This window comes from Xenopus laevis, chromosome 5S (genome assembly GCF_017654675.1).
Source record: "Xenopus laevis strain J_2021 chromosome 5S, Xenopus_laevis_v10.1, whole genome shotgun sequence".
Classification (NCBI taxonomy): domain Eukaryota; kingdom Metazoa; phylum Chordata; class Amphibia; order Anura; family Pipidae; genus Xenopus; species Xenopus laevis.
In genome coordinates, this window is record NC_054380.1 from 67,624,256 (window position 1) to 67,641,389 (window position 17,134).

A 17,134-nucleotide genomic window follows, 5' to 3' on the forward strand; every position below is an offset into this window, starting at 1 on the left:
AATTCACGTGAGTGCCAGCATTGCTTTGCATATTCACACGCAAATTACTTATTACAATGACTAGAGACTTGCTCATTCAGTAAGCTTTTTTTTGTCAAAAAACACATTTGTATTGTTGGGAAAAAATCTGCTTACATGATCCATCAGTTCACGGACCATCCCATTCCACTGTTGAGTGCTATCGTCTTTGGCTCCATATTTACCATCTTCAACTAGTCTGACTTCATATTCAAAGCCAAGAATCCTAGACAATTTTTCAAGTAAGTCAATGCAGTAGCCCTCGAATCTAGCCTTTCCATATAGGGGTTTGTCTGATTTCTTGAACATTACATAAGGTTCTTCCTGTTTAAAAGAAAAGACATTTTAGAAAAAAAGTTTAGTATGTTTAGTATTCATAATCAAATACAATATCATTATTACATATTATATACAGGATATATGTGGAATGTATATAGAATAGAGTAATTAGAAGAAATGTTGAAGTGCTGCTAAGCTGTATAGAGCACAAAATATGCACTGGGGGTGCAGCACGGTAGCATGCAAAACCACTTTACCACTGTTCTTTACATTTGAACAGAAACATAAAATGTTTTATCCCTGCAACTGAGTGAACTTTTAGTGATTGCTCCACTTTCCTCCAAAAACAAGTAAGAGAAATCCTTTAATCATTTTGTCTGAGAATATTTTTACTCAGTGTTTCCTTTTCCAAGCTCCTTTTTCATTTGAGATTGTCCCCTGCTCAGTCCTGGCATTTTAGTTTTGAATGATGATGTTTATTGATTACCTTTTCCAGTAACTATGAACAGCAATTTATTAAAGGATATACACTAATGAGTTAGTCAACATCTTTTACTTCTGAAGCTTCTATGCTAGCCATAAGCATAACATTTTTTTCAAATTCCCTACAACAGAAGTGAATTATATAATGTGTTATTCTGTGCTTGGACATTCACTAGCATCATGAATGTACTGTACATATCTGCCAAAAGAATAACTATTTGATGGATCTTTAGGCTTATGCTAACAGAAAGATCAAAGTAGAACTTGTGATTTTTGAAGACAGAATTTCTCACATTTTATGAGGATATTGTAAGTGAAGATACTAGAGCATGTTTATATTCACAGAAAATCATTGATAGCCCCATTTGATATATTTTGCTCCTGACTGGATATTTGTTGAGATAAATTAGCTTTTTTTCCAGAGATGAACATAGTCTGTACTCTGTAATTCACATTTGCAAAGAAAGGACAAAAAAGTACAAACAATTAAAGACTTACAGCTTCTTTATAACTGTCTCATTTTCTTTTAACGGTTTGGTAACTTAACATAAATCATATGGTATATATAGAATATAATCTTATAGTATACCATAACTAGTGATGGGCGAATTAATTCCGCAGGCATGGTTTTGCTAAACTGCGTCAAAAAATTGCTAGTGAAAAATCTATGCGACAAAAAAAATTGTCGTGCCTAAAAATTGGCATGCATAAAAATTATTTTGACGCCCATTGACTCCAATGCGTTTTGCAAATTTTTTCCATTTCGCAAATTGTTTGACGTAGCAAAACGGAACAGATTCGCCTCTCACTTACCATAACATACAATATTTAGTAAAATAGTAAAGAGGGGAGTCTCTTGTGAGAGACATGATCATCCTCTCAGGTTTTAACATCCAAAGGGCCAGGCCTAGGAATAATCAAATTCATAAGCAGAAGTGACAGTTTATCTAACTTATTTAGTGTATGCTTATCCAAAGAGTGATGCCTAGTGATGGGCGAATTTATTTGCCAGGCGCGAATTCGCGGCAAATTTGCGCGATTCGCCGTCAGCGAATAAATTCGTGAAACACCCGCGAAAATTTGTGGCAAAAATTCGCCGGCGTCAAGAACGGGCGCCGGCGCAGTTTCGCGAATTTTTCTCCGTTTCGCGAAATTCACAAATTTTTCGGCAAACCAAAACGGCGCAAATTCGCCCATCACTAGTGATGCCATAATGGAAGACTAAATAAGCCTTTAAAATTATTTACTGCATGGTATTCACATACTTTAGTTGCAAAATCAGTATGCTGGTTAATGAATGATAACAACGTATGGTTGTCTTACATTCAAATATACGAGTAATTAGCAATGAATTAATAAATGAATTCATTAATTAATGATTTTATACTTACTAAAATGGTAGTGACAATCAATGAACGATTTGACAAGGAATCTGTTATATTTGCAGGTTTCCCTTTCTGGTTGTCTGTCATATTCAGACCACTAGTAGGATCCCAGGTTCCAATCTGTTAATTAAAAATATATAAACAGTTTTTATTAGAAATAATTCAATAGGTTTTATTTAGAAAACTATTCAACCCCTGCTGAATTAAATTGCTTTAATAACTTTTACCCCAGACCAGTCGGCTTGGGATCTACTTTGTTAGGGCCCCATTGTGGCCCTGGATACAAATGCCACAAAAGGGTGAGAAATGATGAGATAAATCTAACATCTGAAGATCAGTGTACCACTGCCCCAAGATCTATGTTACTACTGAGACAGAGCTGGAGGAAACACTGCAATGTTCATCAGCGGTAACTAACATGATTTTAGTGTCTGAAGGTTTTTTTTTAAAGTGATGGTCACCTTTAAGTTAACTTTAAGAAATGCCAATTCTAAGTAACTTTTCAATTGTTCATCATTTATTTTGTATAGTTTTTAAATTATTTGCCACCTTTTTCTAACTCTTTGCAGCTTTCAAATGGGGGTCACTGACCCCATCTAAAACAAATGTTATGTTAGGCTACACATTTAGAGAGTTATTTACTAAACTCCGAATGCCAAAAACCCCCAAAATTTGTTTTTCTTTAGTATAAAATACGAATTTTTTGTGAAAAAAATATCACAAATTTTTCAGAATTTATTATACCCCAAGGATGGAAAAAGTCTGAATCCGAAAATCCACCATCTCAGACCTGTTGAGGTTGCATATACAGTAAGTCAATGGGAAAAGTCAAAAAGATTTTTTGAGCTGCACTGCGTTTCGTGAGATAATCTGCAGTTTTTGGGGTTTTCAGGTGAGTCCACGATTTTTTTAGATTTTTTCTGGCAAACACAATTTTTGGGAAAGTACATTAATAAGCTGAAAAAACCCGTGCGGATTTGCTCAGTTTTTTTCAGAAAATTTTGAAATAAATTCGGACTTTGATAAATAACCCCCTTATTGTTATTGTCTTTATATTCATAGCAACCAGATTGACTAATCTAACGTTAGTGTGACATCTTTAATGGCCTCCAAAAAATATGCAAATCTAGTTGATGAATTGCCCAAAATGAAGACCCTTTGAAAGATAATGTTTAATTGCTTTGTTGCTACATTAAATTATTTCATTTAAGAGATCACAAGTAACCTAATTTATATGGAGTGCTACCTCTCATGCAACATATTTAATTCACAGATTAACCTTGACATCAAACATGCTTTAGTCAATTTGTTTACCGCATGTGTTTTAATTTCAAAGCATTGCTGTAAACTGAACAAGATTTACCAGTGCGTGTTCAGCAGGAAACAGATAATTTCCCCAAGGCAAAACAGACCATAAATTCAAGAAAATCACAGCAACTATTAGGATACTGACAGGAGCAATATCAATGTTTTTTTTTTTTTTTTACTACAGAGCTACTATAATATAGAATATGGATTCAATTTATATAAGGCTTAGAAAAATCAATTTAAAAACAGGTTAAGCAAATACATTATATTGAAGATATTTTATTACATAGGTTTTTTTTGTCAGACTCATAACATTGTAGCAATGTTTAGCTTGTCAAAAGTATCTCTATAGTTGCATGCTGTTGGCCTGGAGAATTTAGTAAACATTTTATTGTGCAGTATCACTGTAAAAATCCATTGCTATTGTTTTTGGACTGCAGCTCCCACTATGCATTGATATGTAGTCCAGTATTATTTGGGTAAACAACACTGCTGTGTGAAGTTTATATCTGTAGTATATTGGACTATGTCAGCACTGAATTACCTAGTAATGTAATAGGAAGTAATAGGGGGAATCTGGGTATAACCACATAGGAGAGCACATGTTAGAGAAGCGCTGTAATAAAACTAAGTTCTTGTGTCTGGTAACCCGGTGCAGCCACATTTCATGGTGTCAGAAGTACACAAGGTATAAAAACCACCTCCAAATCTAAACCTGCATAGAAATCTTGCTGAAAACTGGAGAACATGGATTCAGAGATATGAGCTTTTCAGCACAGCCAGTGACATTGAGGAAAAAAGTGAGAAAGTTCAAATTGCTACATTTCTGCATGTCACTGGAGTGATAAAAGTGAGTAACACATTTGAAATTGTGGAGGGTGAAAGAGACAAAATAAATGTGCTGAAAAAAAGTTTCTGGAATATTGTGAGCATTACCATATAAAAGACACTAATCCCCACATATAATAAAAAGCACAAAGTTTGCCCAGGGGTAGTAACCCATAGCAACCAATGAGATGTTTGCTTTTAAACAGGTGACCAGTGAATGCTACCTGCTGATTGGTTGCTATGGGTTATTGCTATGGGTTATGGCTCCTCGGAAAAACATAATGCCTTTCATTAAATGTGGGGTTTAGGGGGTTATTTACTAAAATCCGAAATTGTCTCATAATTTAATAAAACAATTTCGACCATACGACAATCCACACTTTTACCAATAAAATAATTTGAAAAAATTGGTGCGGGAAAAGACTATAAACTCAAAATTTTTCAATTTGATGCCCAAAATGATCTCCAGAAAACCACAAATATTTTGAAATATTGTATAAAACCCAATGCAGATCATGATATCTTTCAATTGTAAAAGGGGCATCTGCCATATAGACACCATATAAAAATTGAACACACTATCAAGAATCTAGTACATACTCCTAGGAAAATTCCTGTAGCTCTCAGAGGTAAAGTGATTGTATAGTTACACAGAATGAAAGAAAGGGGAGTTATATTCAGGCATCTGAACCAAATGAATGTCAATAGCATGGTAACAGTGATTTCACCAAAGAAAATAAGAATTTGCATAGACCCAAGAGATTTAAATAAAGCATCAGGCGAGAGCACTACCAATTGTTAACCATGGAGGAAGTTGTGTCACGCAGGTCAAATGCCATATACTTCTCAGTTTTAGATTCAATCAAGATGTCTGGCAAATAAAGCTGGATGTGGTGAGTTCCAAGCTATTTAATTTCAAAACACCAATAGAAAAATATTGCTTTCTGAGATTACCCTTTGGAATTTCATCAGTATCAGAAGTGTTTCAAAAAGCTATTGCACAGATAATAGAAGGTCTAGAAGATGGTGTTGTAAATAAAATAGATGACTGACTAGTTTGGGGAGTTTCCACTGAAAAGCATGATGCCAGACTAAGAAAAGTGCTGGAGAGAACGAGAAAATACAATTTAAGATTGAACAAAAGTAAATATAAAATCAGAACAAATGAAATCAAATACATAGGTCACATACTCAGTGCAGATGATTTGAAACTAGATGAAGAAAATGTGGGAGCCATCACTCAGGTTCAACAACCAACCAATAAGCAAGTGCTAATAAAATTAATGGGAATTATACCATATCTAAGTAAATTCATATCCAATCTAGCTAAAATCAGCACACCTCTAAGACAACTACTGGAGAAAGATATTGAATTGCACTGTGAGGAACGGTAAAAAACAAATGTTTTTCTCAAGCAAAAGGTCACCAACGCACCTACACTAAAGTTCTATCATGTCAAAAAAAAATGTTCAAAATGCAATGAGCATATGAAAATCAACCAAAAAAGAACCTTTGATTCTTCAACCACTTCCAAGATGACCATGGAAAAAGGTAGGAACTGACTTATTTTGTAAAATTGGTTTAGAATACCTACTTTGTGTGGACTACTTCTCAAAGTTTACAGAAATACTCAAACTGAAAGACAAAACATGCTGAAGTATATTCACTGCATTAAAGGAGAAGGAAAGGTTAAAACTAAGTAAGCCTTATCAGAAAGGTCCATCTACATATACCAGTAAACCCCCAAAGTAATGCTGCTCTGAGTCCCCTGTCAAAAGAAACACTGCATTTCTTTCCTTCTATTGTGTACACATGGGCTTCTGTATCAGACTTCCTGCCTTCAGCTTAAACCTCATTGCCCTGGGCAAGAGCATGCTCAGTTTGCTCCTCTTCCCCCGCCCCCTCCCTTCTCTGCTGTAATCTGAGCCCAGAGCAGGGAGTGACTCAGGCAGGAAGTGATGTCACACCACATTAATACTGCAGCTCCTATCCTAAACAAACAGATAGTTTCTAGAGCTTTTTACTCAGGTATGGTAAAACATTCTACAGAATAAATATTGCATTCTAGCTTGCACTATTGCAGCTAATCTATTGGCAATAAAATGGCTCCGTAGCTTTCCTTCTCCTTTAAAATGCACATTTGCAAGACATGGTATTCCTGATATTGTCATATCAGACAATGGTCCTCAGTATGTCAGTGCAGAATTAAACACATTTGTAGAAAATTGGGAATTCAAGCACATAACTTCCAGCCCAGGCCTTTTTCAGTCAAATGGACAGGCTGAGAGAACCATATTCTCTTGGCAAAAGGGGTAATAATGCAGAACCTACATTTTGACGCTATAGAAAAGTTAATGGGAAAAGAACAGTGCTAGACAATGTTTGTCATCCCTGGTATGTCCTTTTCTATATTGTACAATAGTAAAGCACTGCATATTCTAGTAGCATTATGTAAAGAAAGTTATGCATACATAAATGTGATGCATTAATTATTTACCAGTTTGGAGAATAAGGTTTTAAACTTGATATGGTAAAGGTATTTCTTCTTGTAATTAATGGAAAAATGTATATGGATATATTAAAAACAAAATAGATGAATTACAAAATATTATATACATTTCCATATATCCACCACCATTGCTTTGTTCCATCACATTTTTCTTGCAGTCTCCAGTGAAAATTTGATTTATAAAAAAAAAAATACAAAATATGCACATAACTCATTTTTCTGTAAAATGACAACACAACCAGAATAGAAAAAAAAAGATGCATATATAGGCATAAGAATGTAATGAAAATGAAATGCTATTCAAAGCAAATATAGACAAAGGCAATAGGAGGCAAAGAACAAATGACAGCAAAACTAATCAGATGACAGTGATTGTCCTCTGCCCCATTTTTCTATAAAAATAAATCCCGACTGTCTGCTACCTTATTAAATATCATATATCCCCTATGCGGCTATTTGTTAGAAGTACAGTATCAACATCAACTCATAGATAAAGCATGAAAGAGTTGCCACAGGGAATTTTGCAGCTGAGGTGGCAAAACTGATGTCACCCCACATTGATTGCTATTGCATTCTTCTACCACAAGAGGAGGGTGATTTTTTTTCTGGATTATTCAGATGTTACTATACTTTGAAATATTAATTTCAAGCAAAAGTTACCTTGTATATTTATTTTTATCATGTATTCTATTCATTCTTATAATGTCTTGCTAACTTTATCTGGTCAAATAACAAATACAGATCATTTTAAACAAAGATACAAAGGCTAGTATAAATCATTCACCTGTACCATATTAGCAATTCAAGAAACATTATACCAACGTGCACAACATGTAATTCTAAAAAACACTATAGGTTACAAAAATCCATTGAGGGTAAGGGTAGCTGCAGGTCACTGAACAGAGACCTCAAGCAATTCAGAAAGACAAGGCCTTCTGTAACAATTTATATCAACTTCAGTAAGTAATGCATTGTCCTGTGGAGTCTATGCATATTCTGGCTGGTGCATTATGGATCGACACAAGCTCTGAAAGATGCACTCATTCAAGCTACAAATGGTGAGTTCAACAGCAGGACTAATGGGGAAATGTAATACACAACAAAAATTTGCATGTCGCAATGTAATATTCTTTATTAGGCTTTTATTGCATTGCAAATCTTAATTGTGCATTGGGAACTTTTAAGAAGTGCTTAAAGGTGGTGTAAAGTTTTGGAGCAAATATAACAAGTTTTTTTTTATTAAGAATTACATACACTGCGCACTATTGCAAACTATAACATTTGCAAACACTATCCAACTGTTGCATGAGGGGCAAAAGGTGGGCAATGGGTTCGCAAAGGCAAAGTTTTCCAGATAACGGATATTTTCATAATTTGAATCTTCACACCTTAAGTCTACTAGAAAATCATGTAAACATTAAATAACCCCAATAAGCTGGTATTGCTTCCTATGAAAAATAATTCTATCTTGGTTTAAATCAAGTACAAGTTACTGTTTTAATATTACAAAGAAAAAAGCAATAATTTTTTTCAAAAAAAAAAATTGATTCTTTTATTATAATAGACAGCCTTTCAGTAATTCAGAGCTTTCTGAATAATGGGTTTCCAGATAATGGATCCCATACCTGTACCTCATAATGTAGCTGATGGCAAGATTAACAGATGTAAAGCAAAAGAATAGTTTGTTGCTTAGTAACAGTATTTCATTTCTGTTAACAAAAAGGCTTAGTCAAAGCTAAAAAGTGTATTATGCTATTCATTCAGCATTGTATGAAGATACTTTGTTCTTATGTTTTGCTGGGGGGACAAAAATAATTATTATGAAAACTGATAACACTGACAGTTACAGATGTCTTTTTCTTTTAAACAGTTCTGTTGTAATAACACATTAACCGAAGGAAAATGTTCAGGGTATAATGCATTTCAGTTTGTTGCTAGCAGTTTTACTGTCTCTTGCATATGCTCACAAGTGTTTCATTGTATTGCTAATAGGTTCATTTAAATGTAATATCTCATGTTGAAGCAAATCATAAACAAATTCAGCTTCAAAAGAAAAAATCCCCTATGATCCATCTTCAATATTTTATGCTAATCTTTCAATGCGTAGGTTAAACATTTAAAGTACCTTTTCAAGGCCTTCTTCCTTGAGACTGATCACATCCAAATCAAAATCTGTCCGTAAGCCATTGGTTTTGTTGAAAGTAATCCTTCCTGTGAGGCCTTCCCAGTGAGCCTTAGGTAGAAAATAACATTTGCATAAGCAATGTACATAAAAGAGAACATATTAATTTTAAAAACAGATAAAATATTCAGCACATTTGAATAATTTACCTTGTACCTGATTTTTGTTTTGTCTATAGGCATCTTCATCTACATATAATGTTTATGCTATGCAACACTATTATTGTGTTTAGAAGATATCATACCTATATTTATATACTAAGTTCTTTGCTATGTTGAAATTCATACAATGATTTATTCAATCCATAAATGCAAATCATGTTTCACAACCTAATTACATTGTCAGTGATAAGATCATGCAGGATAAAAAATGTCTTTGGTACAGGAGCACACTTTGTTATTTATCAAAATCTGAATTTTTCTGATGTTTTAAATAAAAAAAGTCAGACCAAACTAGAAACTATATTTACCCTTATTTATTAATAAAAAAATAGATTTTCTGCCCGTAAGTCTGCATTTTTCATGAAATCAACGGAAAAGGCAGAAATTTTGGACTATTGTAAGAAACCCACAATAATATCTTCAAATTACATGACCTTGACAGGTTGAAGATGGAGTGTTTTCGGATTCTGACTTTTTGCAGCCTCGAGTATAATAAATCACTAAAAATTCAGATTTTATAGTAAAAAAAACTAAATGTTTTGCGTTTTTAGCATACAGACTTACTAATAACTATACTGTACAAACAATTCCTTTTTGCTAGTTGTGGGGGTAAAATAAACCCAAGAGGCTTTAAAGGGGTTGTTCACCTTGAAACAAACTTTTAGTATGATGTAGAGTGATATTCCAAGTCAATTTGTAATTGGTTTTCATGTTTTATTATTTGTGGTTTTTGAGTTATTTAGCTTTTTATTCAGCAGCTATCCAGCAACTTCAGCAATCTGTTTGCTAGAGTCCAAATTACCTAAGCAACCATGCATTGATTTGAATAAGAGACTGGAATAGGAATAGGAAAAGGCTTGAATAACAAGATAATTAATAAAAAAAAGTGAACGCTTAGAGAGCATTTGTTTTTTTTTTGTTCAGTGACCCCCCATTTGAAAGCTGGAAAGAGTCAGAAGAAGAAGGCAAATAATTAAAAAACTATAAAAAATAAATAAGACAAATTTTAAAGTTGCTCAGAATAGGCCATTCTATAAAATACTAAAAGTTAACTTTTAAACCACCCCTTTAACCACTTTGTAGGCAGCATGGTAAGTCCTTAAAAAACCTCCAATGAAAAGTATGTAATTCAAACAGCCAGTCAGTGGCATAATTACAAGGCACAGGCACATTTTTTTGGATGGGCCCAATGCACACACACACAGCCACCTCTGAACCATTTTCTCCCCCCTCCCCCCCCGCTGTCTGCTCACACCTCCTGTTCCCCTGTGCTCTCAAGTAGAAGAGCAGTTGGGGGAGGGGACATTTCAAAAGAGTTATAAAGGAAGCAGAGCCCCCCTGTTACCTGCCCCCCCTCCCGCAACCACAGGTTTGTTTCCTCTATAGTCACATCACTGCAGCCAGTATGAGTTTAGAGTTTCTCCAAGCTTCTTAACTATGTTCACTATGCTTTTAGGTTAATATTTGCCTAGTAACGTCCATGCATTCTGTTTCAATTATATTTTGGAAAAAATATGTTGTCATTATTATACATTATTGCCTTCCACAGCATTAAAAAATGTTTGATGGGGAGGGGGTGATGGGATGGTACCTGGCAGTTCAGGTCTTTTCCTGGCAGATTGCGGGTTAGTCACAGCTGGAGCTTTGGTGTGGTGAATGCTTTCCAGAGTGGGAAGGGGCTAGTGTAATTGTGTTTAGTTCAATCCCCTGTTTTCACTTGCAAACCTTAAACCAGGGCAGCTGGGTGATCAGCAGGGTATATGACCCTTTCATTCCATAAGCAAGCAATCTGGGGGTATTGTTCATTTAAAACATTTTATTATTCGTGTTTTTGTAAGTTTTTGGTTTTTATTACTGTGTTTATATAGCTATGACCTTTCATATCTATCCAGGATTGGGGGAATTTAGGAAATGGCAGATGTAGGTGTGAAGAAAGGTGTTTGGATGATCACGTGCCTTGACGGTGCCCTGGTCATGTATGTGAATTAATATATGTACATCAGGGGCGTGCAAACTTTTTGCAACAAGGGCCAGATTTGGTGAGGTGAAAATATGTGGGGGCCAACCATTCAGCCTGACATTCTTTGACCCATTAACATAATTTATCTCATTTAAACAAGGAATCGCACATTAGTGTGTGCTAAAGTCACTCTGTGCTAGTACGTGTCTCTTGCTAACAACTTCAGCACACAGGCAGCAGTATAGACCAAGCGGCAGATCATTTCACTAATGTGCCCAAATATTACTGCTACGGCTATGCGATTCCTGATTGCTCTGTGCTGGAGGGCCGCATTATTATTAATTTCAAGATGGAGGCTGAGGGCCAGTGTAAATTTGAAAACGAGCCCCAATTGGCCCCCGGCCCTGACTTTGGACATGCCTGATGTAATATGTGCATCTGCTGCAAAGAAATTAAATACCTGAAATATTAAATGTGTTTAAAATGATTTGTGTGTAATTAATTAAAAACAACCCTAATCCTCCAACTATGGGGAGATAGGGTTTTCTGAACCCAAGGGTATATCAAAAGCATTTTTTCATATAAAAAGGTATTATATCATTCTTAATCTACTTTTATCTAAAATAACGATTTGTAAAACACTGCTACATCCTGTCAGCTGAAAACAGTATACAGACTGTGTCTATATTTACTACAATACAGTGAGTGGATGGTATTGCTGAAGCATTTTAAAGACAGCCTACCACACCAAAATGCCCTAAAACCTATAATAAATCTAAAACTCAATTGGAAAATTAATGACACATTTCATCTGTTAATGATCCCATTATTTAGTACGAATTTGTTTTTCTGAACTGCTGCGCCAGATCTGCAGTGACACTATGCACAGGTTTGACCCAGTGCCAAGCAGATTGGAAATAGCTGGAACATAAAATTGAATTTTGAGTCTTGAATCATTTGTATAATAGTAATTTCAGTCTTTGTGAGATTTTCAATGTGGCAAATTGAATAGAAAATTATATCTTATGTCAGCATCCTTTCCCATATAATGCCTGGCTCTTTTTTTATTAAAGTGCTATTTTGTTACTATTTGTTCACACAATGTTCCTGTCTGATGTATATCTGCTTTGAAAATATTACTCACAATATACATATTAGAGCTCCTTGTTTAAGGTAAGCTATCATTTAAAAAGTTGTTACCTGTAAGTTTAGCCTTATAAAGTCAGAAAGATGCCAAACAATGAGTAAATGTTCCATATTATCACATATAAAGAACATTTTAGGGAATGTATTTTCCATGTCAACTACATGAATTTTGTAATTATATCAACTTTTGATTACAAAGCAGTTTTAGCAGCACATCTGTAATATATAATTATAGAAAAAGGTACAGACATCTAGAGAGAGTGCATCAAAGGTCAAATAATGTAAGGCTCCATATCATCATTTCAGGCATTGATGCTTCTGCCTATGTGCATGCTCCAAGGTGTGCATTTTCATGCACATCTCCAGCACTTGCCACTTGTGCATGCTTCTGTGTATTTGCATTTGTGCATCTGTGCTTTGCTTCTGACACAATAGTATCTACACACTCCTGCAAGTTTGGTGCCAAAGCCCTTGAAGTAAGCGGCGTTCTAATTCCACTGATAGTTTGCTATTGCATTTGGTGTTGACTTTTTTCTTGGATGCTCTCTATGACTGACCTCTGCCTGCTTCTTGACCTCAGCCTGTGACCCAACTACATTTGAACTCTGCCTGTCTCTGAACTTGGCTTTTTTTCTGGATTTGTGTGCCCGCCTGCCTCTCCTCCACTGCACTCATTTTTGTTTCAGCTTCAGCTACTGCTGTGCTTGTAGCAAGGTGCATGAGATATCTCCTTCTATGTTGAGCTACAATTATTCTTCCTAACACATAAGCTGACAACAAGAACATAAGGTAATGGTCACACATAACTGATGGGCTGTTTATTGTATAAACACAGGCCAAGAAATGCTATCATCATCCTGCTCCTATGCCTGCTTCAACAGACACTGCATCTACTCATGGAGCATTACTGTTCTTTTAAGGAGTGCTCTAATTACTCTTTTGGAGCAGGAAGAAACATTTTCCCTTATGAATATGAAAGCAGTCTGCAAATTACTTAGATGTACTTTAAAAAGGGGGCAAACTGGAGGGAAAGACATTTACCCAGAATACTACATTAATCAGTGCATTATATTTCAGTAACTAATTTGTTAAGAGAACAAAAGCATTTTTAATTGCTATTATATAAACAGTTTAAACCAGGGATGCCCAAAAAGTAGATTTGGATCTACCGGTAGATTTTTAGCTGGTGATCAGTAGATCTCAAGACATTGCCAAAAATAGCTTGACTATGTTACCTTCCTGTTTTATTATTTTCATTCAGATATTTATTACATTATGGTTACATAAAAAAAATAGTTGTTTGGTATATATAGCAATATACATTTTCTAAAAAATCAATATAATATTTTTCATAAAACAATTGTAATAATATTTATTATTTTTATTTAAATAATATCTTAGAATATATATTCTACACATAAAACTATACATGTAGGTGACTGTATGACTATAGCTAAATAGTGCAGGTTTGGTACAAATTTACTTCAATATAGTATCCCACAGCAATCTTTATTACTCATCAGCAATTAGTATTAAGTACATAGTTGGTTTAAATGGGAATAGCAAACTCATCTACAGTAAGTTAGTAAAATGGAGTGTGTAAAATATGATATTTCTCTGTACTAAATATCCCATGGAACTTGTGATAGATGATGTTAAATCAGTAAGAAAAGCATTTCATGTAAACATCTTGACTATTATTAATTGTATCAGTTATTATTTTTTAATAAAGTGTACAATATTTGTTACAACTGAAATATTGCCATTAGAATGCATATATGTAATTTATTCAAATAATTGTAATATCCCAGTAAGTGAATTATAGTTGATTTTAAGGTACAGGTATAGGATCCCTTATCCGGAAACCCGATATCCAGAAAGTTCCGAATAGACTCCATAGACCCATAGACTCCATTTTATTCAAATAATCCAAATTTTTAACAATGATTTCCTTTTTCTCTGTAAGAATAAAACAGTAGCTTGTACTTGATCCCAACTATGATATAATTAATCCTTACTGGAAGCAAAACCAGCCTATTGGGTTTATTTAATATTTAAATGAATTTCTAGTAGACTTAAGGCATGAAGACCCAAATTACGGAAAGATCCATTATCCGGAAAACCCCAGGTCCCGAGCATTCTGGATAACAGGTCCCATACCTGTACTACAATTATATGCTGAATTTCTACATATATATTAAGCTATGATTTCTGTTTTTAGAAGTCACAGAAAATATATGTCAATATTATGATCCCTCACATGTTATAACATTATTACTCAATCCTTGTTTCAATATTTATTCATCCAGATGCACATTAATAACAAACTGGAATACAACTTTCATGCCAGTTTATTAAAAATAAAGGTAGGCAGATAAAAAATCATGGTATTTTGCCAAATATTGTCTCTCAGCATGAACTTATCGCAGAAAGTGATACTGTCATATTACTGAGAAATGTCAAACATAAATCTATAACTGATCTGTAAATCCATTTAAAAAATTCCAACATTTAAGGGGTAAATTTACTAAGCAGTGAAAATTCGCCAGTGACGACTTCGCAGCCAGCGCAACACTTCGCTCAGACATGAAGTTGCATCCAGGGCGCCGAATGCTGGCAAATTTTCAATTGCGTTACTTTGGCAATCAAAGTGAAGATGCGCTAGCATTCAATTATGCCTAGCACAACTTCGTTAGAGATCTTCGCTCAGGCTAATTTGCATACGGCTGGAAATTATAAAGTTGAATGGACATATGTTGAAGCAAATACATTACATTACACAAGTCCAGGGAACCTTAATAAAGAAAATAGAGTTGTTATATTGCACTATATATGAGCCCACTGTATAGTTTATGTTCCATATTTTAGAAAATGTATGGGGGAACCAGGTTACCCAAAAAACATTTTTAAGGACTTTTGCAGGCTATCACTGAAAAAAAGGAAAAGACGCCAGCATTTTTGAACTTAGAAACTTTTTCCACTAAAAAATATGATGTAAGTAACAGAAGAATGAGGAAGATCTATGTACTCCATTGCACTTCGTCTGGTCTGAGCTGGCGAAAGAGGTAACGTTCAGTACAATCCGCATCTTAGTGAATTTGCAGAGTAACGTCCATTCGTCAGAGCAAAAATTTGCCTGGCGATAGAGTGCGAATGAGTGCTAGCGTCTGTCTCTTACGCAAGCGAAGTTACGCATGCGCCCATTAGTAAATGCCTAAAAATGTAATGCTGGCGAATTGTCCCCAGCGTTAGACACTTTGCCCTTTAGTAAATTTACCCCTTAGGGGCTGTTTTAGCAACAATTAACATATTTACAATAATTCAATTTAAACTAATTCAAATTAGGGTTTCCAAACCTATCTTAGACTTTATTTTAATATATTCTGGAAAATATATAAAAATATATATATATATACTAGAATGATATAAATTTAACCCTGTGATTATGTAATTTTTCAAGTTTTTTTAAGTATGAAGTTCACATGTCTTATTGTAGCCGTGTAAAAAATGGCGTAAAAAAAGGTTTACATTTTTTAAGAGTTTTTTCTTAAGAGTGTCTTCCACCAGAAGCAATATCAAAAACGGTGTCAAATCTGGCGTTCACATGACTGAAAATTAAACACACCTTAATAAATTTGCCATATATTTTATACAGCGAATTTGTTTTACAGAGCATAATAAATATGCCCTTATGTGTTGCAGGTAGAGGAAATAATATTTTCAATTGGTTAAAATAAACATACCTCTTTAATGAGATTGATAAAGCGGGCACCAAACCTCCAAGGTTTATGGCGGTTACATTGTAAAGAGCTGACAGTCATCTGTGGAAACTGCTGAACAGCTACTGATGCCACATGGACAGCATCATACATTAATGCAGCATCAGTCTGAAATTAAAACATAGCAACATTGTAATTCTAATGTACAATTACATTTATACTTACAGTTATAACCCCTAATCCCCTTTGTTATTTTTAGGTTATATTACAGTTTAATTTAGTTGATCCTTGAGATAGATCCTTTAGACTGAGTATGGTAATGTTGTTTTTTGTAATTACATTTTGAAATAAAATAAACTGTTGATTCTTTACTATTTGTCACAGTACAGTGCAGAGTATGCAGAACAACACAAGAAACATATGATTTTCCAAATATATATATATTTCGGAGTTTTCGGGTGAAAATTCTGAAAAAATAGTGAAAATCGAATGGAAAAATCCGAAAAAAATGTTTTCTTCAAATTTTTCCATCCGATTTTCAAGTTTTTTTTTTAATTTGCACCCGAAAACTCAAAAAAAACTTCAGGATATTGCATGAAACCCAGCACACATCAAAAAATCATTGGGACTTCTCTCATTGACTAATATGCAACTTCAACAGTTCTGAGATGCCGGATTTTCAGATTCAGACTTGTCCATCCTCATGGTTTAATAAATTTCAAAAAATGTGTGACTTTTTAAAAGTCCAATTTTATGAAAAAAAATCACAAATTTCACAGTTTAGTAAATAACCCCCTAGGTGTGTGTGTGTGTGTGGATAGCTGGGGAAGCTGCCTAAACTGTGCAGTTAGTCTATTCAAATTGGTGCCCTTAAAGGATAAATAAACCTTTAAAATAAGTGAATGTAAAATCGATGAGAGTTCTATTCTAAGCATTTGTGCAATGTATATTTCTTATTTATTTTCTTTTTATTCCAAGATATTAAGGGATACATGTACTGTTAATATGAATAAATTTTGTTCCAACAGAGCCACCTGCTGGTCAGTTTCCCATCAGTCTGACCACCAAGTAGTCAAGGAAGTTGTCAGGAGAAAGAAAGAGGCTGCTCTGATGTTCTTCTGCTTAGGAATAAAATTGAAAACATTTCTCAAATCTT

At 34.4% G+C, this 17,134-nt stretch overlaps 1 protein-coding gene across 3 annotated transcripts in view; it reads right to left on the bottom strand.

Annotated features, from left to right (window-relative positions):
• The window catches only part of grik2.S (glutamate receptor, ionotropic, kainate 2 S homeolog), a 339,099-nt gene that overhangs the window by 105,978 nt on the left and 215,987 nt on the right, over positions 1–17,134 (bottom strand). For all 3 annotated transcript variants that reach the window (XM_041564634.1, XM_041564635.1, XM_041564636.1), the window contains exons 7-10: positions 16,003–16,146; positions 8,936–9,043; positions 2,172–2,285; positions 136–342 (exon numbers count right to left, since the gene is read on the bottom strand). In XM_041564634.1, the coding sequence (XP_041420568.1) occupies positions 136–342; positions 2,172–2,285; positions 8,936–9,043; positions 16,003–16,146 (573 nt within the window). The remainder of the gene's footprint in view (positions 1–135; positions 343–2,171; positions 2,286–8,935; positions 9,044–16,002; positions 16,147–17,134) is intronic.